The sequence below is a fragment of the Rattus rattus genome, chromosome 5, assembly GCF_011064425.1.
Source record: "Rattus rattus isolate New Zealand chromosome 5, Rrattus_CSIRO_v1, whole genome shotgun sequence".
Lineage (NCBI taxonomy): Eukaryota > Metazoa > Chordata > Mammalia > Rodentia > Muridae > Rattus > Rattus rattus.
Genome location: NC_046158.1, coordinates 105,342,787 through 105,368,062, shown reverse-complemented (window position 1 = coordinate 105,368,062; position 25,276 = coordinate 105,342,787). Strand labels below are relative to the sequence as shown.

At 46.2% G+C, this 25,276-nt stretch overlaps 1 protein-coding gene across 1 annotated transcript in view; it reads left to right on the top strand.

Moving 5' to 3' along the window:
• Positions 1-18,942: 18,942 nt before the first annotated feature.
• Atp8b4 (ATPase phospholipid transporting 8B4 (putative)) overlaps positions 18,943-25,276 on the top strand; it is a 192,105-nt gene continuing 185,771 nt past the window's right edge. The window contains exon 1 of the mRNA XM_032902598.1: positions 18,943-19,098. Coding sequence (XP_032758489.1) covers positions 18,943-19,098 — 156 coding nt within the window. The remainder of the gene's footprint in view (positions 19,099-25,276) is intronic.

Below are 25,276 nucleotides of genomic sequence, written 5' to 3'. Positions count from 1 at the left end.
AAAAATGTCAAAGAAGCCTCCAATGACTGATGAAGTATTTTCCATTTTTTTGTTTTGCATGTACTACAACAAAAAGGTGGGGAAATAGAACAACAAAAGAGAAAAAGTTCACCTTAGGCTGTATTTATTCCTACTGTCCACTAGATGGCAGGAACACACCGAGAATAGCACTGTTTTTTCCTACGGGTCTGGAAAAAACAAAAAACAAAACAAAACAAAACAAAAAACCCATGCCTGATGGATGATCTGTTTGGAAAGATACAGCATGCTTGGGACAGTATTCCTCCCGGCAGAAATCTTCTAAAAACACGTACCCTTCAAGTGGTAAATTATTTTCATCTCCCAGTAACCTATTATAGTTAAAAAAGATTGCCTGTGAATAAGTTTATTATTGATTTGTGATTGATAGATTCTCATATCAGGTAAGATGCTAATAACAGCAGAAGTTACAGAATAAGATTCACCAAAAACTAAACCACGGCCAAAGAGTACACACGGAGGGACCCACGGCTCCAGCTGTATATGTGACGGAGGATGGCCTTGTCTGGCATCAGTGGGAGGGGAAGCCCTGGGTCCTGAGAAGGCTCAATGCCCCAGCGTAGGGGAATGATAGGGTGGTGGGGTGGGAGAGGGGGTGGGGGGGAGCACCCTTGTGGAGGTAGGTGAATGGGAGTGGAGTGGGGAGTTTGGCGGGGAGGACTGGGATGGGGGATAACATTTGAAATGTAAAAAAAAAACAAAAAACCAATAAAAAAAGGAAAAAAAAAAAAGGGTTGGGGATTTAGCTCAGTGGTAGAGCACTTGCCTAGGCAAGCGCAAGGCCCTAGGTTGGTCCCCAGCTCCGGAAAAAAAAAAAAAAAGGAAAAAAAAAAGATTCCCCATCTTTTTATACTTAACTAAGATCTCAGTTAAAATATCTTAGACACTCATTTTTACTTCTGATATTAAAAGCCAGTGAAAAAAACAGAACCCCAAATTAAACAAAGTATTAAGATTCATTCTGAGATTACAATTGCACAATCTCTTCAGGAATGGTGGAAGAAACATCACCCTTCTGCTGACTCTGCCCGTCCTTGGCCCTGCTAGACACAGGCTCCAAGGGCTGCAAGCTCATGTCAGCAGCAGGCAGGACCCAGAATTCATCTTGCCTCATAAACAGACTTTCTGAGGGTCCAGGGAGTCACTTACGGCCTGCAGACACCCTCCTGATTGCATGACACCCTAGGTCCCCTGTCTTCACCCTGCTCTTCGGTGCTGTGCCAGGTACCACCTGCTCTGAAGGGCCGAGCTTGGCTTCCCCGGGGTGAGATGGAACGTTTAGAACCCCAGCCTGAGGGAATGCTAACACAGTTCTAGGAATGATTTAAAGTAAGGCATACTATTGATTAGCATATGTGACATGGAACCTTGTTTCCTTAGGTGTAGAGGGGAAGCAATCTGATACCGTGAGGGCAGACCAAGAAGGCCACCAGGAACCAGTGGGCTTTGAAACTGTAGCAGAGGAGGTGGTGGTTGGAAAAGGCAGACACCGTGGATAGGAAGAAAGCCGTGAAACAGCTCGTAGCTGCGAGTCATACCATTTACAAGCAAGCCACTCCTCCCCATAAACTAGAAATACAAGGCTCAGTTACAAATGCAAAAGCCTGACTCTCTCATCCCAGTTCTTTGAAACTGTTTGCATCAGTCCTCCTCTGTATCAGCCTGTAGGATCTCTATTCCTTGAAATGAGTTCAAGCGTTACATTGTTATTCCAGGCTATTCATCATTTCTGGGACAGTGCTGACCACAGATGCTTCCTTCACTGACTCACCCTGCAAAGGGTCCCTTTCCAGGAGCACAGCGTGTCCTGAGGGAAGGTTGATCTTGGGAAGGCCTTCCATTGTGATATCTTACGACTTTTACATGCCCATCTGCTGCTGAGAAAGTATGATGCCCATTTATATCTAAGCAAATTTTGGGCTCCCTTTTCAGATATGCAAGGTGGTCTAGAGTGTGTATCTGCGTTTTCTGGTCTTTCCTCCTCTACTCATAATCAACTCACTTAGGCAAAACAGACAGAGACCTCTATAGCACCATGGTTAAACCTGCTGCTCCAAAGATCAGGAGGGCAGGATGCCCTCTGGACCTCTGGGTTGTGCCTAGACTGTCCTTTTACCTTGGTGATAGCTGTCTTCAAAGATGACCTCAGGAGTTCACGACGTCTGGAACCCAAATCTTGTGAAATCCTCACCCTGAGCTGACACCAGCACCGGAACAGATGTGGACAGGTGTTGTGAAAGTGAGGAAGTGCCTCGCCAGAAGCCAGGTTGTGAAACCCTGCATCCGAGTCTCTGGATCACACACTTCGGGAGGGGCTGGTCTCTAAAGCAGCCTGATAGGGAGGCTCACGTGGAGAGAAGCTGAGGTTCCCATTCTATAGCCGACATCACTTTGCCAACCATGTGGATGAGCGAATCCTCTCGTTTAGGGTTGAGCGTTTCCAGATCTCCCCCGGCCCCTTGCACATTGTCCAGTGGTGTGTCTCTGTGTCGATTTCCATTGGCTACAACAAGAAGATTCTCTGACGAGGCCAGAACAAGGCATGGATCTACAGGCACAGCAACATGCTGTTAGGAGTCACTATTCCTATCTTCCTTTAGCAGGACAATCACAGGAGGTTTCCCCCTAGGTCCATGACCCATCTAGTGCCTGTCAGGTACGGGTCCTATCTTTGTGCAGGGGCAATGCTAATCTCCGCATGGTTCCAACTTTTAGCGAGCGCACATGGGTCCTATCTCAAGGAGTGAGTTTTGCTGAGTGGAAACCTGCTAGTTGGCATTGCTGCTGCTCTTGCTCCCCAGCTGGATCTGCTCAGTTCCCACTCTCCTGCCGTCTCTCTTGCTCTCATTGCACTGCAGTCAAGGTCCCCATGACATAAGAGGAAAAAGCCTGACTTGAATTTTCTTAGCCAGCTACTTGTTTGTCTTATTTTCCTTTGAGGGTGTGTGTGTGTGTGTGTGTGTGTGTGTGTGTGTGTGTGTGTGTGTGTGTGATCTGCGTCCCACGTGCCTGCTTGCTGTCTGCAGAGGCCATAAGAGGGTTTTGGACTCCTTGAGGCTGGAATTACAGATGGTTGGGAGCTGTCATGTGGGTGCTGGGAGTTGAACCAAGGTCTCTGGGAGAGGAGTTAGTGCTCTTAACTGCTGAGCCTTGAGACTTTTTACTAAATGTTCTGTAACAATTGTCTCTAGTACCAATTTTCTCTCTTAGTGTTCTCTCTCTCTCTCTCTCTCTCTCTCTCTCTCTCTCTCTCTCTCTCTCTCTCTCTCTCCTTTCTTCCTTAGAAAGGTTCTCATGTAGTCCAGGTTTGCCTTGAACTTCCTGTGTAGCTGAGGGTAGCTTTGAACTTCCGCTCTTCCTGCCTCTACCTCCTTCCTGCTTGCTTTAGAGGGCGATGCATCCAGGGCCTGGTTTTCCTCTTACTGACACAGCGCATTTCTTGTCTTCTTTGCACCACCCAAATAATTCCAGTTTAGGCACACAACCTCCTTCAGAACAATGGAGTAGACACTCTGAATCTTCGGCTCTTCACTCTTTTCTTTCTCCCCACTCGCTTCCTTCCACATTCCCTGTCAGTGCTCACCGGCACTCTTCCATGCCCCCCTTACCCTCCCATTCTCTGTCATTCTTTGCAAAAGGGCCTGGTTGATGCTCACTCTCTGCTGTCCTCACTTGATTTACCACAGTTCTCAGTGAAGAATTCTTTCTGACTACTCACTGTCCAATTCAAAGACCACATAGGCCCCTCAATTAAAACATTTTCATTTACAATTTTATTATTAATCTGTTGCTGATAGAAATGAAACTCAATGGGTCCCTAATAAGCAATTTGGAATGCACTAATAGACAGCAAAAGCCAGTGACACCAGGGCTGGGTGGTACAGAAAGAGCATCAAAGGAAATCAAACGCAACAACACAACAATAACAACAAAACACAACAACACAACAATAACAACAAAACACAAGACAACAACACAACAACAACAAACAGTGATACAACCTAAGGACACAAAATAAGGCTAATGCTAAAAGAAACACACACACACACACACACACACACACACACACACACAAACTTCGTGGGGTGGGGGAAGGGAGGCAACAATTTCACAACAGTGGTTGGAAAGTGGGGAGGAAACGGGGCTTGCTAGGAATTTCAGGCCAGAAGCAAAACAAAGAACTCCCACAAAACTAAACAAACACCTCCCTCCCCCAAGGGGTGTAGTGGTGCATCTATGTAATCTCATTGTCCCAGAGGTGAAGGCAGAGAATTAGGAGTTCGAGATTACTCTCAGCCACACTGAGTTGACGGCCAGTCTGGGCTCCATGAGACCTCACAAAAACAGACAAAGAAAACTGCAACTCACGCATCCTGCACGCAGATTATGGAGTCAGACCTGTGGGGTCCACAGGGGGCCCCCTGTATGTATTCAGAGACCTTCCGGTATTAGGTCATTATCTGCTATGTCATCTCTGGCTAGGTACTCAGATGTACAGGTAGAGACGCACAGTCTGTGTGACGGTGATGGAACTGTGGGGAGCTAGGAGGGCAGAGACTCTCGGGGGCCGACCCCGTCGGGACCCCCACCCCTAGCCCGGGCTCAGGCAGCTGTAAAAGTAGCTCTGTCATCTGACTGACTCTGTCCTCTGACTGGTGAGGACCTCAGGGCTTGATGGAGAGGTGCCTGGCTCTCCAGCCTTGCCTCTGGCTGTGGTTGTGGAATTTCTGCAACTGGTAGGGTGCAAGGCTGAGCTAGGCTCAATAGGGCTGTGGACTACCCAGGCAAGGTTCTGCTCCTGCTTGTGCCTGAACGCGAGGCACCAAGCCTCAGCTTACTTTTCCTTCAGGGTGAGTCTGGAGGCCAGCACCTTGCACTCCGCTGGGCTGGGGGAGGACATCTTGAGACGCTTCTCTAATTCTGGATGCTGCTTTCAGCTGGACTAGTGGTCAGGGAGACTCAGGATTCAGGAGTCTGATTTGATCTTTGGGAGCTTGTGATGGGAGGAAATATATTCCTACAAATTGCCTTCTGGCACCGTCGGGCATTCTGAAATTGGTGTTTTTAGGCGCCAAACTCTTGTCTTCTGACTTCCCAAGCAATTTCCTCTTTCCAAGTAGAGAAACAAAGTCGACGCTTGAATGCCGTGTCCCTCCTGCTCATTTTACCCACTTTGGGTGAAAATACTTGGTCTGCCTTCTTGCCAGGGCGATGCTCTGGCATCAAAGCGTAGACTTTGATCTCAGATACTGGCTTACATCACCGTACACGCTCTGTTCAAGGCCTGTTACGCCCAGTGAGCTATTTAACCTTCATAGTTCCCATCTTTCAAAGGAGGATATCATCTCGGTTACAATCTCCACTACAAGGGTAGCGGACATCTTGAGTATTTGACACGGAGCATCTAGCACAATCTTGCTTTTGTGCTGAGTAAACCTGGCTCTACAAAGGTACTCGTTACGGCTGTGACTGTACCAGGCTCAGCTAAAGTGCCACACCATGGAAACAGGCAAGTTCTCAACACAGGTCCAGCACAAGAAAGAGCATGTCTAGAAGAAATAGGACGCAGAATAGGGGGTTTCTCAGAGTGTTCTGGTCAGTTGTTAATTTTCTGTTTTCACTGGAGAATCTCCTAAAAAGGAATTTCTGATTTTTACTGGGTCCTCGGAGCATGTCTGTCTGAGGGAAGCTACCAGATTCTTCCAGCTCATGGGATCTATATCATAAGGTCTGTACTGTCACATACAGAGATAGCCAATACAGTGCCCAAGACAGCTTGGCTGTGAAACCCCAGACAATTTGGCTAAGACCGGTTAACATTTCAACTCTCCATAACTGCGGACGTGTGTTTAATCAATCTTGAATATTTAATACAGAACTGGCTCCCCCTTCATCAGAGATCTTTAATTACAATGCTCCCTGTTGGCCAAGCATTGCATTTTGAGTGTGTATCTGCTTTTGTCTCATGGCCTCTGGCAATAGGAAGGCTATTCTTAGGTAGAGATGAAGCTTAGGTAGGAAATACACAGTGCTCAGAAGAAAGAAATGGTTGGTAAAACTGTTGAGGAAGAAACTCCTGGGTCATGTCAAATTTATTTGCCACCATGATCCAGGTCTGAGTTTGTTTGTGTCTCGTGCATTTGACATAGCATTTACATACGATGTAATAGGGATACGACGCCTGGAGTTAAGTTGGCCAAGAACAGTGTGGGATGTTAAAATACCAGCAGCAAATGAGGGAAATGGGCATTTTAATCACATGACAATGCCCTCGGGGCCAAGGGGAGCGGAAGCTTCGAGCAGGGTTCTGACGACTGTGAGAATGATGGAAGAATGTCTGAAGACCTCTGTACTGAGGCAAATCTACTGCTCCAGGGCTGGGGTGTATGAGGGCTTTTAGGGGTATGGGTGGAAAGAGCTGATCGGTCAACACAGCATCTAATTATTATTTGGGTGGGAAGCCAGAGCAGGACTTGTGTGTGGAGTTCTGCAAGGCTGGCAGCAAGCTCTGTCCAAGGCTACTTCTCAGACAAAGCTAGCCACCTGTCTTCAGGGACACTCTCTAGATAGGGTCAGGCTGAGAAAGGGAGTCTTCCATTTTCCACTGAGCTCGGAAACCCATCTGGCCATGGGGGACTATGATAGCAGGGTTGCCCTTAACAGCAGGGTTCTCCCATGGGAGGGTATTGAGTTTTGGCCTTAGGGATTTTGGCAGTCCTCAGTTATGGTCAACTTAATCACATTCACACCGTGCCGTCTTCCTCCATGTCTCAGCTCTCACGCCCCTCTTGCAATGTTACTTTAACAACACCATCTTTAATTTTCCAGTCCTTTCTTCATTTGTCAGTCTCTATTGTGGAACAAGATTTTTATTATGGGAGGAACTCTTATTTTACCATGTAAAATATTATTCAAAAGCGTTTTGTTTTCTTTATAACATTTTTTGCATCAAAAATCCATTTTATAACTGTGACTTTATAGCTCTTATTGTATAATAGTACGATGGTTACTTTCTGTCTTATCTGGACGTTTTTCCTCAATTAAGTATATAATAAAACGACACAGTGCACGAGTTCTAGATATGAGAGAAGTGGGTGACTTATTAATGCAATATTTCTGTTCCCCCATATTTGCTCACACATGTCTTCTAAGCCACCATATTACCTGGAAGACTCACCTACTTTTTTTAACCAAAGGCTGTCAACTCTAATGACCATTTCAGAATCACACTGGCCCCTGGCAGTGACATTCAGTTCTAGTCTATCCCTCTACAGTCAATAAGTCACACCGAAAATATCTCCCTTGTTCAAACAAAGACAAAACACAGAAGGCAGCCTGACAGTCCACCAAACACCTCACATGTGTGCATGTGTGCCTCGGAACTTAATCCTGCCATTCTGGGAATGATATGGAAAATAAGCATGTCCAGTATTTGGCCAAGGGCTGGTCTAAACATCTCTTGGAATTAGCCGCCTGCACTGCACTGTTGGTCAGTTAAGTTACTTTTGGGTATCCTCTAGGGCAATATCACCCATCTGAGGGCCAGTACTACAATTATAGTCAAATGGCAAAGATGAATGTGTGTATCATTTTCTTAAAAATCAACCCAGCTTTGCTGAATGTGAAAAACCCAATTTCAGCCCCAAAGGTAGAACATTTTCAATGAAGGAAATGTGGTCTCATTAAAACGGTACAGAGTATGCAGCTGGGCAAATGTTTGGTTTGCGTGGCTACATTGATGGAGCTGTGTGATGCTTTTATGCATGAGTTCATTATAATAGTTATTATTTTCTTTTTATTGAAAAAAATATTTTTTCTGACATAATATAACAAGATCACGGTTTTCCCACTGTCTACTCCTCCCAGTTCCTCCCTACATCCCCTCCCATCCATTTACTTTCTTTCTCTCATTAGAAAACAAGCAGATTTCTAAGGGATAACAATACAAAATATAATAAGATAAAACTTAACATATTGGAATTGGAACAAACAAACAAACAAACAAACAAACAAACAAACAAACAAGCAGAAGGAAAAGAACTCAAGAAGGCACAAGAACCAGAGGCCACTGATTCACCCTCTCTGGAATCCCTTAAGAACACGAAACTGGAAGCCACAGTAAATAGCTAAGAACCTGGTGGGATCCATGATGGCCCCGTGCTTGCTGCCTCCGTCTCTGTGAATTCATGTGAGCATTGACGATGCTGATTTAGAGGTCCTCGTTCCCTTGGTGTCCTCTACCCACTCTGGCCCTTACACTCTTTCTGCCTCCTCTTCCACAGAGTTCCCTGAGCCCCGAGGGAGGGATTTGATGGAGTCATCCCATTTAGGGCTCAGTGTTCCAAGGTCTCTCTCTCACTCTCTGCATAATGTCTGACCGTGGTCTCTGTATTTGTTCCCATCTGCTGCAGGAGGAAGCCTCTCTGATGCTGGTTGGTGTCATCAGGAGTCATTTTTATAAACACACTGTGTGTCCAGTAAACCCATACCTCATGTATCTGTAACCATGGAAAAGCACTATTATCCCATCACTTATTTCTTTTTGTTCTTTTATTGCCTTTTTAATGCCATACAGCATACAGCCACCTATTGCTTCTCCATCTTCCAAGATGTCTGAGTTTATAAATCCCCTTTCCCCCTTTCAGATCCTACAGAAATTTCTTTTCTTTTCTTTTTTTTCCTTTTTTCGGAGCTGGGGACCGAACCCAGGAGAAATTTATTTTCTTTTGTCTTCAGGATGATTATTTTAAATTTCCTCCATTTGCTCGCAGGTTTCACATATCATTTTTAAAAACAGGTGAGTAGTACTTCATTGTGTAAATATGCATTTTCTTCACCCGTACTTCCATTGTGGGACATCAATCCTACTAAAGGAGACTTGCTCAATTATGTTCATTGCACTTCTACTGATAATAGCCAGAAACTAGAAACAACCTACATCTTTCAACAGAAGAATAGATAAAGGAAATGTGGTACTTTTACATAATGAAATATTACTTAGCTGTTAAAAATGACATCATGATATTCTCAGGTAAATGGGTGGAACTAGAAACTAGAACACTTGAGCAGAACACTGAGAGCACAGGCATTAAGATCGACTCTTAATAAATGGGGTCTCATGAAACTGAAAAGCTTTTGTAAGACAATGGCCACTGTCAATAGGACAAAATGACAGCCTACAGAATGGGAAAAGATCTTCACTAACTCTACATCTGATAGAAGGCTAAGGGTCAAAATATTTAAAAAACTTAAGAAACTAGACATCAACAAACCAAGTATCCAGTTCTTTGGCTTTCTTTATTTCTTCTTTAAGGACCCCGGCCATCTTCATCTAATTGGTTTTAAGGTTTTTGTCCTTCTGCTATGGTGGAATATTCAGGACCTTCTGCGGTAGGATAGCTGGTTTGTAGTGGAGACATATTGTCCTGGCTGTTACTGATTGTGTTCTGATGATGACATCTAAGCCTCTGGGTTTGGGATGACTATAGGTCTAGGTCCTGCTGATTTCTGAGTTGTCCTTTGCTGGGTGGGTGTTTTGTTCCTTGGTTTCTGTTTCCTTTTTGGATTTTCAGAGAGTCTGAGGGCCAAGTATTGCCTGACTTAATGACCTATTTAGCTGATGTGTTCCCAGGGAATGTCTGCTGGTGTTGGAGTCTGGGACGAAGCACCAAATGGGATGGCTAGGAGGAATGGCCGGTGGGATCCACAGGAGACCTGGGCAGGAGGAAAGGGAAGTCTCAGCTGATGATCTGTTCATTACCAGGGAGGAGCTCGAAAGACTGGTTCTGGGGGGACACAGGGAGCTGAGAGGGTCTGCAGACAGCCTACCTGATCTGGCAGGCGTGGCCTATGGTTGAGCAGTAGGTGGGGCCTGGGATCCAACAATGAGTAGAGGGGAGAGAGGCCAGGAGGAGGTGGCCTGTGGGATCCACAGGGAATGTGGGGGTGGGGAGGTTGTGGCTGGAGTTCTGTGACAATGCTAGGGAGAAGCCTGAGGAATTGGGTCTGCGTGAACAGAGAAAGTTTAAATCCTTTTTAATTGAGTCAAAGAGGACTCAAATGCAGATGTGAAAGAAGTTGTGTGAATAAATACTGAAACTGGATACATCTACTGCCTACATGATTCAGGACCTCATAGAATCATTCTGATACACCAGACAGATACATCTGTACCACAGATTGTGGATCTGTGGCTCAGGGACCAATGAGGAAGTGGGGGAGCAGAAAGCTCGTAATGGCCAGAATAAGAGGAAGTCTGCTGTGACACAGTCTTCCCTAGAAATGGCAGACCAGAACAACTGTAATATCAATGGGCATACAGCGTGGAAGGGGCAAAATTTCACGAGGCTTTATCCCTAGGTAAAGAACACAGCTGATCATCAACAGCTGGGAAGAGCAGAGTTTGCCTTTCCCAAGGGTGAGCTCCCTTATTGATTGCCCAAGGTAGAGTGGCCAACCTTGAAACCATGTACATATAAACAATGAAAATGGAGTCAAATACACATAACACCACACACACACACACACACACACACACACACACACACACACACACACACGAATAAAAAAGCAATATGCAATAGGTTGATGTTAAATCACTACTATAGGCTATAAAATCAACAGATAGGATCTCACAAAATTCAAAACCAGCACAGCAAAAGAAGCTGTCAATACAGTGGATCTTTGACAGTGGCACATCTGTTAGAGGACCAGTATCTAGAATATAGAAAGAACCATAACAACAATAGTAAGCAAATCACCAGGAAAAGAAACCAATTAAAAAATGGGCAATGGGGGGCTGGAGATTTAGCTCAGCGGTAGAGCGCTTACCTAGGAAGCGCAAGGCCCTGGGTTCGGTCCCCAGCTCCGAAAAAAAGAACCAAAAAAAAAAAAAAAAAGGGCAATGGAACTAAACAGAAACTTCTCGAAAGAAGACTATAAATGGCAGGAATGACTCACCTTTTCATCCTTCTTGGTATCTCTGTGTTTTAAAGGTACTTAGAAAACATGCGGCCAGTGCTCAAAATCTGAGGTTTCAACACATCACTCCTCCCTATACTTCTCACTGTGATAGCAAATTTATGGAGAGCCATGAAAGCTGTGAAAGACCAGAAAATTACGTGGTAATCGTGTGTATATGTCTTAATTGCTGGTCTATTGCCATGAAGAGACAATATGACCAAAGAAACTCTCTTCCTTACACTTTCAGAGGATTAGTTCAGTATCATCATGGCAAGGAGCACAGAGGCAAGCAGGCAGGCAGGTGCTGGAGAAGGAGCTGAGAGCTCATTTCTGATCAGAAAGTTACAGGTAGAGAGAGGTGTGGGAGAACTTTGCTAGTTAAGGGTGAAGTGTACCATTGACTCAATAACCTTGTGGAGCTCAGCATGTAATGGGGGACTCCCTTTATTAGTAGAGCTTTTCTTTTTCTGATCTTTGTGGAATTAAAACCCCCCACATATATGCCTGAGGATGTCATGTAGCCTCAGTTAGATTACAGGATCAATTTCGTTTCTCATGATAAGACCCTTTTCAGCCAGCACCCGAGATTCCTGCAAGGCTTCCCTATGTTAATGAGGCATTTTGCTATCCTAAGCCCTCAGCCAATGACCTTTGCCTATCCTCAGTCCTCCAAAACTTTATGAGGCTCAAATCACCCAAAATAAAGTTAATTTGCCTCCCGATAGTCCCAGTGTGGTCATTCACTGTGTGCACTCACAGGGCTTCCACCCCCAGCCCCTGCTCAGTGACTCTGCTCCCACTGCCCTCATGGGAGTAGGAAGACCCACAGAGAGTTGGCCAGACTGGCATGGCTTTTAAAACCTCAAAGCCCATTCACTCCCACTGACATACCTACTCCAGCAAAACCTCCCGATCTTTCCAAACAGTTCCACTAATTGGGGGCCAAGCATTCAAACATAGGAACCTATGGGAACCATTCTCATTCAAACCACCACGGCAAGCAGTCACTGTCTAGAGCAGGTGAGCATCACTGAAACGCCAGAATGGCTACTGTAAATCCTGAGGCAGGTACAGAGAGAGGTAGTCCTGTTTACCCGAGCTCCGGGATGGAGCAGGCATTGACAAAGCACTCAACAGGGGGTGGGTGTCTAGCAGCTGCTCCTTGTGTACACGGAAACATTGCACTTGCACCAATAGTTAGGCTTTATTAGTGAGAATTTAGCACTTGCTTAGAGACCCTTTATTATTATTATTTTTTGTCATAAAGTCTTATTTAAACATTTTATTTTTTTCTTCCATTTTTATTAAATTGGGTATTTCTTATTTACATTTCAAATGTTATTCCCTTTCCTGGTTTTCTGTCCATCAGTCCCCTAACCCCTCCCCCTCCCCTTCTAGATGGTTGTTCCCCTCCCCCCCTAACCCCTTCCCCCCACAAGGCCCCTTACAGTTACATCCGCAGTCCTTCACCTGGGCAGAACACTTCCCCATTGGATAGGAGGGTTCCTTTCCTTCCCAGGCTCTGCCCCAATGGCACTGAGATTCATAACAGTTTTATGTATGTCAGGTTTCAATTACAAAAACCTAAGAAAGGGGGCTGGAGAGATGGCTCAGCGGTTAAGAGCACTGACTGCTCTTCCAGAGGTCCTGAGTTCAATTCCCAGCAACCACATGGTGGCTCACAATCATCTGTAATATGATCTGATGCCCTCTTCTGGTGTGTCCAAAGACAGCTACAGTGTATTTATATATAATAAATAAATCTTTAAAGAAAAAGAAAACCTAAGAAAATATGTCTAAAAGGCTACAGACTCCTTGCCTAGTGGAAAACATATATTCATTTTGTTGCCAGGTAAAGTCCCTGAGAGAATCTGATTTCCAGTTTACCCCATGCTCCTTTGAACCCTAAAGGTGGTCTGCAGTTTGCCTGTTGAGCTTGTGACAGGTCAGTTGAAGCAGGACTTCCCAAGGCTTCCCCACGCAGATCCCGTTCCTCTGAGAAATTTTATACAGCTCCAGGCATGCCGGTATACAAAATGGCTATACTGATAACAGATTGTAAAGAAGCTTAATTTAAAGCAACCCTTTCGTATACCATTTATTAAATATGAAGGCAAACTTGCATATTGTATGATGTACTTTTCTTTTGCTGTGATAAAACACCACGGCCAAGGCGACTCGTGAAAGGTTTGTTTGAGTGTGCAGGTCCAGAGGGCTAGAGTCCATAATGGTGGAGTGAAGACATAGCAGCGGGGACAGGAACCTGAGGGCTCACGTCTTGGACAACAGAGAACCAGAAATGGCAGATTTTAAACTGTCTCACCCCCTGCCCAGTGACACACTTCCAACAAGGTCACACCTCTAAACACTCCAAACTCCACCATCAGTTGGGGACCGGATTCTTACTTGCCGGGGTCTCTGGGAGACATTCCTCACGCATACGGGTCAAGGTTTACTTCTGTACAAAGTAACGCTTGGCTGGACTCATGGCTGCTCAAGTGCTGAGAGCAGGTGGCTGCCAAGTACTCAGCATTCAGCAGGGTTTTCCTCTCCTCCCCTGCAGAGCTGCTGGAGGAGAGGATGGACAGAGCGCAAGAGTCAAACAATCGGGAGGCGAGACCCATGATATGTGGCCGAGACACCCATGGACTCTCAACAGCTACTGTGGCTTTCAAGAGGCCTGCAAAGACCGATGCAGCCAACATTCAGTCATAGATGTTGAAAGAGGTCACAGGGCTGCAGCCAAGGAAACGAATGTCAGTTGAGCACGGCTGGAGGAGAGGAAGCCATTATCTTCAGTTATGTGACCGCTGGTGAGTTACTTAAGCTCTCGTGGTTAGCTTCACACCCATGCTCACGTAAGTAATCCTGGCTAAGCCCAGTGTTTGATTTTTGTCACAGTGTGAAACCCAAAGTTAAAACTAGAGAGTGGCCTGGAAACTCAGTAGGAGGATGGATGAGCTGCTGGCTGTGGGAGGAGGATTGGAGAGGGCAGGGGATGATGGTGACTAGAATATTATATGCAGATATGAAATTGTCAAAGTAAATCAATGAAAAAGTAAAGCTTAGCTGTATGCTTGATATGTACAAAGTCTTACAAAGACCCGATTGGTATTTTAATTTTATAATGTGTGTGTGTGTGTGTGTGTCCACTTACGTGTGTGTGTGTGTGTGTGTGTGTGTGTGTGTGTGTGTGAAGGCTAGAATGCTGTGGTGCACATATGGAGGTCACTTTTTTCCTTCCACCTTGGAGGTTCTGGGGAGTATGCTCAGACTGTGGTCGCAAGCCCTACCTCAGACGGTTAAGCGTCTGTCCACCCTGGCCTTGGATCATAACATCGTGCAGCATGGGTAGTGCCGGAGCAGGAAGCCGTGAGGCCATTCACACATAGGAAGCCAAGAGAGGTGCATGAGGTGTAGCAGTGAGGAGGAAATAAGAACTAACCGTGATCGAGTTTTCCTTGGACCATTACCTTCTGAAACTAAGGATCCTCCTCGACACATTGGAATGTAAAGTCCACCCCAAAGGCTCATCGTACACTGAGGACGCAGTCTGCAGCTGGTGGATCCAATCTCTGAGAGGCGATTGGATCATGGGGCCTCTACGTTTACTAACACATTAATTCACAGAGAGAGTCATGACATTATGCCATGATGACATTGTGGAGCGTGATAGAAGCGTCCAGAGGCAGGGGTAAGTTGGAGAAAGCAGCTTGCCAAGCACACCACTGGGTGGTCACATTTTAGACCCTTTCCTCTGCCTCTCTGCTTCCTGGACACCGTGAGGTAAACAGCCTATTCTAGCCTGTGGTCCAACTAACAGGATATCTGCTTTCCCATAGGCCCAGACACAGTGCTAACTCATGTACACCTTCAGCTCACACGTTTCATGAATACTGCCATCCTCAGATCTCCTTCAGGTCCCGGCCCCAGGTTACACTTTGAACAATGTAAGCAGAGGCAGGTGACACTGCAAATCTGGCCACTTAGGCGGATGGGAGATTTACACAGCAAAGATATATCGTGCTGTCAGAATTATTTTTACTGCACCAGTTGTTCTTTTTCAAGTAGTTATGACCTGGAGTTTTCTTGTGCACCTGGCAGAATTATGCTGTTCTCACGAGAGCCACGCGCTCTATGCAAGTCCCAACTTGACATTGCTGTAGCCGTTCGACTGCCCCCTGGAGCCACCTGTTAATCCGGTGGTCTTTTCTTGTTTTTGTCTTCCTCATTAATTAATTTATTTATTCACTTTACATCACAGCTCGTCCATGCTGTTTTGTCTCCTTTGTTGTGGGAATGAAGCCTAATGGTCAGTGAATCCTGGTAACTGAGGACTTACCATTCTGTTTAGCATCCTGGCATGCTCTAGCAGGCACGGTCATCACAGTACTTACCTTTCACGTACTTTGAAGGCAGCACCCTTAGCTAAAGTCTACTTTGTGTGACTTGATTCCTAAGAATTGATTAATAAATCCTTCATAGCCTCCATTCTATTGCTTTGAATTCTTCTACACCATATGTAGAACTTGGCTTGGGAAATGGTGGCGAGTGTATAGAGTCTGGGACTTATGCTCTGGTTAGCAGCTGTTTTGAACCTGAAATTAACCTTGTTCTTTCCCAGTGACATGTGAGAGCGTAGGGATTCTTCACACCTAATTGTCCTGCATGGCAGGCCAAAAGGGCCCATGAGGGAGAGGAACTTTGTCAAAACTGTTTGACTCTGGTCCCCTTTCTGGGATCACAGGCTGCTAAAGAGAAACTAGTGTGTGTGTGTGTGTGTGTGTGTGTGTGTGTGTGTGTGTGTGTGCCTCCCTTTCCTGTGCCTCTGTGTGTGCATGCCTGTGGCTGTGTGTGTGTGCGTGTGTGTGTCTTTCTCTCTCCCTCTCCCTGTCCTTCTCTCTATCTCTGTGTGTGCATTTGTGCATGTGTGTGCCTGTGTGTGTGTGCCCGTGTGTGCCTGTGTGTGTGTGTGTGTGTGTGCTTGTGTGTGTGTATGTGTATGTGTGTGTATATGTGTATTTATGTGTGGGTGTGTGTATGTGTGTGTGTGTGTGTGTGCATATGTATGTGTATGTGCATGTGTGTATATATGTGTGCATGTGTGTGTGCCTGTGTGTGTGTGCCCATGTGTGTGTGTGCACGTGTGTGTTAATAGGGTGTCTGACTCCCCCCGTCTGAGATGGCAAGGACTCTGATCCACAAACTGATCCTTCTCGGCTTCATTTTGTCCATCTTATTTTCTGAAAAATGCTGCAGGACTGGAAGGAATTCTTTTTATTTTATTTTATTTTAGTAAATCTTTTATTGATTCTTTGTGAATTTCACATCATGCACCTCAACCCCACTCATCTCCCTGTCCTTTTGACCCTTTGTATCTACCCTCTGCCTTTGTAACCTCCCCTGCAAAATATAAGAATAAAAAAAAATCTTGTTGTGGAAGTTGCAGTGTGCAACAGTGTGTCCCATGGTACACCCTTCTGTCCCACTTCTTTACTTGCAAATGCTCACTGCACTGAGCCATTGGTCTGTTTTAAGGCCTCTGGCTTCTGCTACTCTATCAGTACTGGATCCTCACTGGGACTCCTCTCAGATACCCTGTTGTTGCCCTGTGTCATGGGGATCCTGCAGCTTTGGATCTGCAGGAAGACCAACCCTTTCATGAGCTCTGACAGTTCATAGACGACGTAGATGTTAAGGTGGCCCAACTCAAATCCCTGCTTCTGGCCTGGGAGGTAGCTGAATTGGTCAGCCTGTCTGCAATCCTGAACTTACATCATCAGGATGAGCTCTCCCACACTGGCCCAGCTGGCTCACCCAATGTCACAGCAAGGGGCAGAGTCAGCTCTCTGCTCTCATGTCCTTGGGGCCAGCTCAGCCTTGACTTCCCCACCAGGACCAGCTCTACTACTGCCCAGGTAAGGTGCAGGGCCCATTCTCCCATTCCCATGATCTCAGGCCAGCTCTCCTGCCTGCTGCAGGTGGCCAGGAATGGAGAGAGAGAGGGCATATCTCCCTCTCCCAAGCAATCCCATGACGGACTAGGAGAGGGGCCAGCTCACCCTTTCTTCAGCCTGGTGCTACCCAGGCTCAGCACAGTGCCTCAGGAGACAGTCTAGACTAGAGACATCTGCAGGGACTGTGACATCAGCACAGCTGCCTTAGGGCCGTGGACCCAGACATGGCTCTTGGCATGGCTTCCTCATATCTGCCATTGTGGCAGTGGCAGGTGCTGGGGTATCTCTCTTCTGGCCACAGTGGGTCTGTGTGGCTGGGTCAGGTGTTTGGGGGTCTCCTTCTTTGGGCCGCCCCACACGTGTGGTCAGGATGGGTGCTTGGGTGTGTTTCTTATGATCTCCCTCTGGAAGGAATTTATATAATGTCAATTCATAAAAACGTAGGCTCAGATCCTCTCATGTACACATATATTCAAAGAAGACGCTGTTTACCCTGGCAGGCAGATACACTACACTGGGAAGTGCCTCTCTTGGTGCCAACGATCTTATTTCAGGATCCAGTTTTGGCTAGAGTGGATGACGTTACCAGTTGTCTGGCTTGGGGTTAGGCTGTCTCATTTAAAGCTATGGCCTCTGGTTTTGGAACACGGAATGCACATAAAGGGGCAACTTAAACGCAAGTCTCCTGTCACTAGTGAGTGGGCTCTGTAGCAGGAAGCCTTAGCTTCACCGTCTCTTTGCTGCTCATATGATGAAGAGATCAAAGCCCCAGAGAAAGGGGTTGGGGATTTAGCTCAGTGGTAGAGCGCTTGCCTAGCAAGTGCAAGGCCCTGGGTTCGGTCCCCAGGTCCGAAAAAAAAAAAAAGAAAGGACCAGATTGTTTTGTGTTCCCCAGTGAGTGATTTTAGGGATGCAGAAATGTCGTATATATATATACATATATATATTTTTTCATACCATATCAATCTGCGTGTAATGACAGATTGATATTATCCTTGGCTTCACCTTAATTTCTGCAATTTTAATAGACTAGGAAACACTTTTATGTTCCTAAGTCTAGATCCTTACCAGAGACTTAGCTGTGTGAGAGATGCCCCATCCTTACGTTCTCTCATTCTTTTTTTCTGAATTGAGTAATAAAGTTCAGCTGTGCATCCTTTCACAAAAAAAAGGAAAAGCCATGCCATTCCCAGTGTGCTCTCTCTGCTTCATGACTGTGGATCAGATGTGAGCTCTAGCATCATGCTTGCCCACCCACTTCCATGCTCCCCACCATGATGGCCATGGACTCACCCTCTGAAACTGTACCCCAATAAACTTTCTTTCCCATAAGTTGCTTTCGTCATGGTGTCTCTTCACAGCAATAAAAAACTAAGACACTGAATTCTAGTCCAGCACATCTACCAGATCACACACAAAACTGAAAAAAGGTTAGATTTTAGAGCTTAAAAATTTTAGATTTTTTTGATATTAAAATAGCTGAGGTTATGTGTGGCTTCAAAGATCTGATGTCTTTGTTTCCGAATGGGATGGTGAGTGGGTTTCAGTTCAAGAGAAACTGATAGGGTAGGATAGGAAAATGAGTTGTGTAGGAGAGGAGATGGGATGGGGTTGGTGGGTAGAGAGGATGGGGTCGGTGGGTAGAGAGGAGGTGTAATGGGGGTCTGTGAATAGCAGTTTTCTGGAGTGCAGGAAGAAAACAATACTTCTGTTTTTTCTTGTTAAGCCCACCTTTCCTCCTCCATCCCTCTGTTCCTTTCTTCCCTTTCTCCTTTCCTCTTCCCTTTTCTCTCTTGATTTTTCTCCCCCCTTGTTCTCGATTTCTTTCATTTTGATTTCTCACTAAGGTCTTGCTATGAAACCCATGCTGGCCTCAAATCCACAGTCCTTTTATTTCGGTCTCTGTGTACTGGGACTGCAGACATGTCCTGTCTCTCCTGGCTGATCTCATCCTGTTGCTGGTGCTACTTTATACTGGGAAGCTATGAGAGGAGACCCATGGGACTTTGGCCTTAGAGTACAGGGAGACATTCAGTTGGATTACAACGTAAAAGCCGGAGTTGTGGAACAGTTCATACAGACACCTTCCTTCTCTTCCGATAAAGTCCATGTGACAGCCACTGAGAAGGTTCTGGAGACGGTAGAGACAGACTTGCATTAGGGACAATTACGTGACAGGCACTGGGTGATTTGTGGCTTACTTTTCTTCAGTTCACCCCACATGAAATTTACACACTAAGTCATTCTTTACTTCATGTTAGTCATTCGTGGTGCACTTAACATCAATTTAATGTTGACACAAAGTTTGAAGAAAAAAAAGGTTATATGGTTCTCGCTTCTACCACTGATGCTGACACTTAAGACTGTCAAGTTGTGTGTCCGGCCACACAGCTCCCACCTCAGTTATTCCACACAGCTTACACCTCAGTTATTCCACACAGCTTACACCTCAGTTATTCCACACAGTTTACACCTCGCCTCTTCTCTTCCTGTTGTGCTAAGGCCTGGTGCTGCTTTCCTTGTCTCTGCTGGTAACTGTAGTTACTGGACTTACAGTATTGGCCAGTATTGGGTTTAAATATGGTACAGGGACAGTGCTTCACCTACTTTTCATGGTAAAGCATTCCTTCTTTCAATCCCTTTAAAGAGATTACTTCTTTCCCTAAGTTGCTTCTGGTCTTCTGTGGCATATAAAGGACAACCATGGGTCTTTTTTTCTCGGAGTCTGAGTCGTGGAATGTGTAAGAGGGAGGGATCATGATTTGTGTCTACCTGGCTTCCTGTAAAAGCCAGGGAGTCCAGGATGGTGCTATTACATGAGGGTGGAGTTGAAGCGTGAGCGCTCACAAGGGACTAACTTGCTCTGGCTGTAAAGACGTGATTCAGCATGCTTGGTCCCAGTGCTTAACGTCAACTCTGATGCAACTTCTGGGAAAATTCTCAAATGACCTAAAGCATGTTAGAAAGGAGCCAACCACATCCTTCTTTAAAAATAACCAGAGCGATAGGTTTGAAGGCACCACACATTTCACACGCAAAACTTGGAGGAGTCAGCCTGGAGCTGACTGGAAAGCCAACTCCCTGAGGATCAGCTCTCACGGTATCTAAAGATGCTGCACAAGCAGCCAAGGGAGAAAAGCAGTAGATGGACACCATCACAGAAGTCCACAGCTGGTCAAAACGCAGAGAACCGAGTGTGGGGTGCCCAACCTCACTTGAGACCTCTAGAGTACAACCATCACACCTGAGACTCAGGGGCCATCACAGAAGAGGGGATGGAAAAATCGGAAGAGTCAGAGGACCAGGTCATACGCTGCAGGACTGCGTCTTTTATACACGACTGGGAAGCTGCACCCACGAAACCTCGACAGTATGGCTGCCTAAACAAGACCCACACAATGGCAACGGCAGCTGACATGGCAGTGTGGAGGGGGCAGATCTCACCGTACCCCTCCCCTGGATAAAGAACTTCAGACAATTAATGGCTGATGAGAGATGAAGACTACTTGCTCCAGGGACATGCTCCCTGATAGCTTATCTAGTCCCAAGTGGTCATTCCTAACCACAAACACATGAGCAACACGAAGTAGACTCAGCAGGCTGTATTTACACACACAAACACACTCTCTCTCTCTCTCTCTCTCTCTCTCTCTCTCTCTCTCTCTCTCACACACACACACACACACACACACACACGCCTCTTCAGAATCTACACACACACCCACACACACACACACCCTCTTTCTCTCTCACACACACTCACACACACACCACACACCTCCACACACTCACACACATGTGCACACACACCACACACTCACACTCCCTCTCTCTCTCTCTCACACACTCACACACACACTCTAACACACACACACTCACACACACATGTACACACACACCACACACTCACACACACACTCCCTCTTTCTCTCTCTCTCACACACACACCACACACTCCACACACACACACACACACACACACACACACACACACACACACATGCACACACACACGTGCACGCACACACACTCACACACGCTCACACACACACTCCCTCTTTCTCTCTCTCACACACACACTCTCACACACACTCACACACACATGTGCACACACACACACACTCACACACACACCACACTCACACACACACACCACACTCACACACACACTCACACACTAATGATTAATAATAATTAAGGAAGAAGAGATTGTGAACTTGAGAAGGAGTAGGGGGCATAGAGGAGCTGAAGAGGGGGGGAGGGCCGGGTGAAATGATGTAATACGGTACTTATGGATGCAATTCAGAAATATGTGCAAAAAAAGATAGCCGCAAACTACCAGGTTCGGTGGCACACACTTTCAATCCCTGCACCCAGGAAGCAGAAGCAGGTGGATCTCCGGGAGCTGGAGGTCAGCCTGGTTTATACAGCAAGTTCCAGGCAAACTAGGGCTGTATAGTGGTGGTGGTGGGGGAAGCATGGCAAACTGAAATATTTTGTTTTCATTTAATTCCACTCAGTGAACCAGAACCCCTCAAAAGTGATCCCAAATTGAAAAATTAAAAGAAATCCACTTCCCATGAAGTCAACCAAAGGGTTAACCCCGGCATCCTCTGCTTTAAAATGAAGGATGTTGAGAAAGAAGTGTTGCTGCACTGAGCCTTCAATGTTGCTTGTGCATGCTTAGCTCTCATTCCTGAGAGAGCCCAACTCCCTCTGTGATGTCTCCCATTGCTGATTGTTTAATCTCTGGGAAAAACAGCTGGCAACTCCAAAGGCACTTGCTTATCCTCCTCAGTCCAGGGCAGCTAGAAGGTTGGCCAGTAGATGCTAGCTGGCTTTTCCTGTGTTGATCACCTCTACCTTGATTTCCACAGAAGAAGCCATCCTTCAGTAGCAGTCTCGTGGGAGTCCCCTTTTGTTCAGCCTGCCTGTGGTAGCAGGTAACTGGAGGAGGAGATGCTCCTCTGGGCTCAGCTCAAGGAGTGCCCCCCCCCCCCCCGTTCCCGCCCCCGCCCCCGCCCCCGCTGCAGGGGTAGCGGCTTTCTTGACGTGACAGCATCCTTTTCTGAAGACTGTTGATTCTGGTTGCCACCCAGCAGCTTCCGGTTGTGGTAAGTGGTCAAGGGTGTGTGTGTGTTGCTTTTTTTTTTTTTTTCTGGGAGTTGAACTTTTCAAGGATGGCCCCCTAGAGAGTCATTTTTTTTTCTGTAATTACAGGCGCTTTCAGTCCTGCCCTGCTTCAGCGTGGGTGTGCTCACCCAGTGGATACTTGTTTGATTTATCTGCATTGCTGGGAAACCCCCTCTCTCCAGGAGAAAGTTAGATCCAGGTTGAGGTGAGTTGGTGGGGGACCATTCCCTGGCAAAGGAGGTCAAGTGGAGTTTGCTCAGACTTACTGACATTTTCCTTCTTCCAAATTCCTGTTTTGGTTTGCTGTTTCCCTCTGTTTGGTTGAGCCTTAGTGAATATGTCTTGTTTGCCTTGTCCTAAAAATAGTTTCGGGGGACATTAGTTGAGGACAGGGGATAGGACACTTACTTTTCATTGTATTTGAGATTCAGACTTTTATTCTGCAAGGGTCACGTCTGAAGTGCTGGACAGGAGCATCGTAGAGAACGTCTTGGTTTGAGAGTGTTGGGTGGCAAGTATCTTCTGCACAGCCCGAGGTCCCGTCCCATTTATTCTGTGGTTAATTCACGCTTCCGATGTACGGTTGGCACTGGCCTGTGTTTCTGAGGCTCGAGGGATAGATTTTCAGTGCTAAGGTTTGTTTGAGGAGAAAATTTCATCCTTCAGCTGTCTTGTGCATAGATACAAGAGAGTTTCAGGTCTCAGGTTAGCAGTGAGCGGTCTGAAGAAGAAGCTGGTGAGAATCGTTATTTGGGGATTGAAGGGTTTTGAGACAAGGGTGAAGGAATAGTGGGGTTCATGTGGGGTACGAATGAATGCCTGTGCCTACACACTGCCTCTTCTCTAGTGTGACTTCGGGCCAGCCTCCACTGGCGAGGACAGCCCGGTGGGATTTTGTTCAGCCTCATGCACTACTGTATTATGTACTGCTTGATACGGCATAAACGAATCCTTCAAAATAGATCAAGTGATATTTTCTGCCCTTGGGCGATTGTGCATGAGTGTGTGCTTAAGCACAGGAGTGTTTTGTTCACGTACAACCGCACAGAAAGCTTCATTAGTAGACAATACTTGAAGTAAGACATCTTTCCCTCTCCTTTTTCTTTTACTTATTTACCACTCCACCCCCACCCCCTTCTTATTTTGAGAAAGAATCTTACCGTGTAGCCTCAGGTGGCCTGGAAGTTGCTATGTGGACCAAGCTGGTCTTGAACTCACAGAACTCACAGAAATTCACCTGTCCTGCCCTGTATCTAGGTTTCCCTCCTTCCCTACCTCCCTCCTTCCTGACCTCCTTCCCTCCCTTACTCCCTCCTTCTCCTCTAGCCTCAGCTTTTGAAATCAAATGCACATTCCAGACACCCCTGTGTAACACATCTGTTCTGTTTAAGGACTTCTTCTGGAAGGCGAGCAGAGAAAACAGCAGCTTCTTAGTTATCTTAAATACTTTACATGCTAGTAAATACGTTTGTGAGTAGGTATTAGCCTGAGCGCTCTGTTTTCCAGAAAGGAGTTTCTCCATTACCGTGGGCCCCTTCCCTTTCCCTCTTTACCCTCTTCAGTGCAGTTTGCTGAGGGCCTCTCCTGTGCTGGGCCCTTCCTGAACCAGCCTTTGAAGGGTGAATTTCCCTTCGCTCTATCATTGCTCCTTGATTAGCTCCTTCTCCTCAGCCCCTGGCCTTCCCTAGCCGATGATCTTTCCTCTGGTTCTTCCTCAGGGAGGCCATTCATTCCCAGGGCTTCAGCTCTGGCTCATAGGCCCTCCATGCCACACCCACACATTTGTCCGTTCTGTTTGGCGTTAAAGGTGATCTAGAGGCTAATGTAAGCCGCTTGGATTTATCACTGTGCTTTTCTATTTCTGATTCTGTTGTTCCATATCCTCCTCTTCCTTGTCCACTGCCATCACAGTCAATGTCATCTCTATCCCTGTAGTGTTCAAATACTAAGGCCTAGTTGTCACCCGGGCCCTCTTGGTTCTGACCCCAACATAAGGATGACATATTGACAGTGGTGAGTTAGTCACAGAGACACCTATGTATGTAGCTCTGCTTTACCATTGTCATTGATAATGTCCTCAAGGCTCTTTCTCTGTGGTCTGTGCCCTGACAGTAATCTTTCAAGCACTTGGGCATGGGCTGGACAGTTGCACCAGCTTTTTAAAAACACTTGATATTCTTGCAGAGGACTCAGGTTCAGTTCCCAGCACCCACTGGACACAACCAATGCCAGGGCATCTGGTTTCCTCTTCTAGGTCTCTATAGATAGTAGGCAGGCATGTGGTGCCCATGCATACATCACGGGAATACTCACACACAAAATTAAAAATGATACTAAAGATGAATGAAAATGTATACAGCAGACTGGCACAGGGAGGCTTAGAGAACAGTAACGGTGACGAGTGGGGGCAGTTTAATCATTTTGTTCTCATAGGTCTTCCCTGTCTTTGTTACTGGCAGGGCTAACCACATGTAATACTGTGTCATTTCATCTATAAAATGAGGACAATGATGGCTTCTTCTTTAGAGTTCTGGTAAAGACTGAATGAGACAATATAAGCTGAGGGCTTAGCCTTGGACCCAGTGTGAGTGTGTGTGTGTGTGTGTGTGTGTGTGTGTGTGTGTGTGTGTGATATCAGCTTACTATGCAGTCTGTTTGTGTTATATTAAGCATGCAGCCATCACCCAAACTGTAAAATATTAAATCCTCTCTTCCTCCTGTTGTTCACCCACTGCCTGTGTCCTCCCCTGGCCAGCCAGCTTCCTCTTCTCTTTCCTTCCTCTCCTAGCCTGACCTGCTGCCTTTCTCTACACTGCTTTCCTGCTCCTCCTCTGTCTTCTAGACAGACCTCCCTGCCTCTGTCATCTTCCTTCCCCTTAGCAGTTCCCTATTTCTCCACTAGAACTGGAATCCGGCTCACCACATTTGATCCTGCTAACCCCTAACCTCGGTTTTCCTTCCCCCATCTGTGAACTTGGCCTGTTAGCATGGGCTGGTGAGGAGAGAGACAAAGATGAACTCCTTTAGAAGCTCACAGACTTGGGGGAAAGAACAGGTGAATACACAGAAATAGAGAATAGAGAACAGAGAGATGATGGAGACGAAAAATTGAGATAAACATATAAGAGAATAACTTACTGTCGAGGCATGGTGATTGGACAGTTACTTGCTTACGTTTGGCTGCA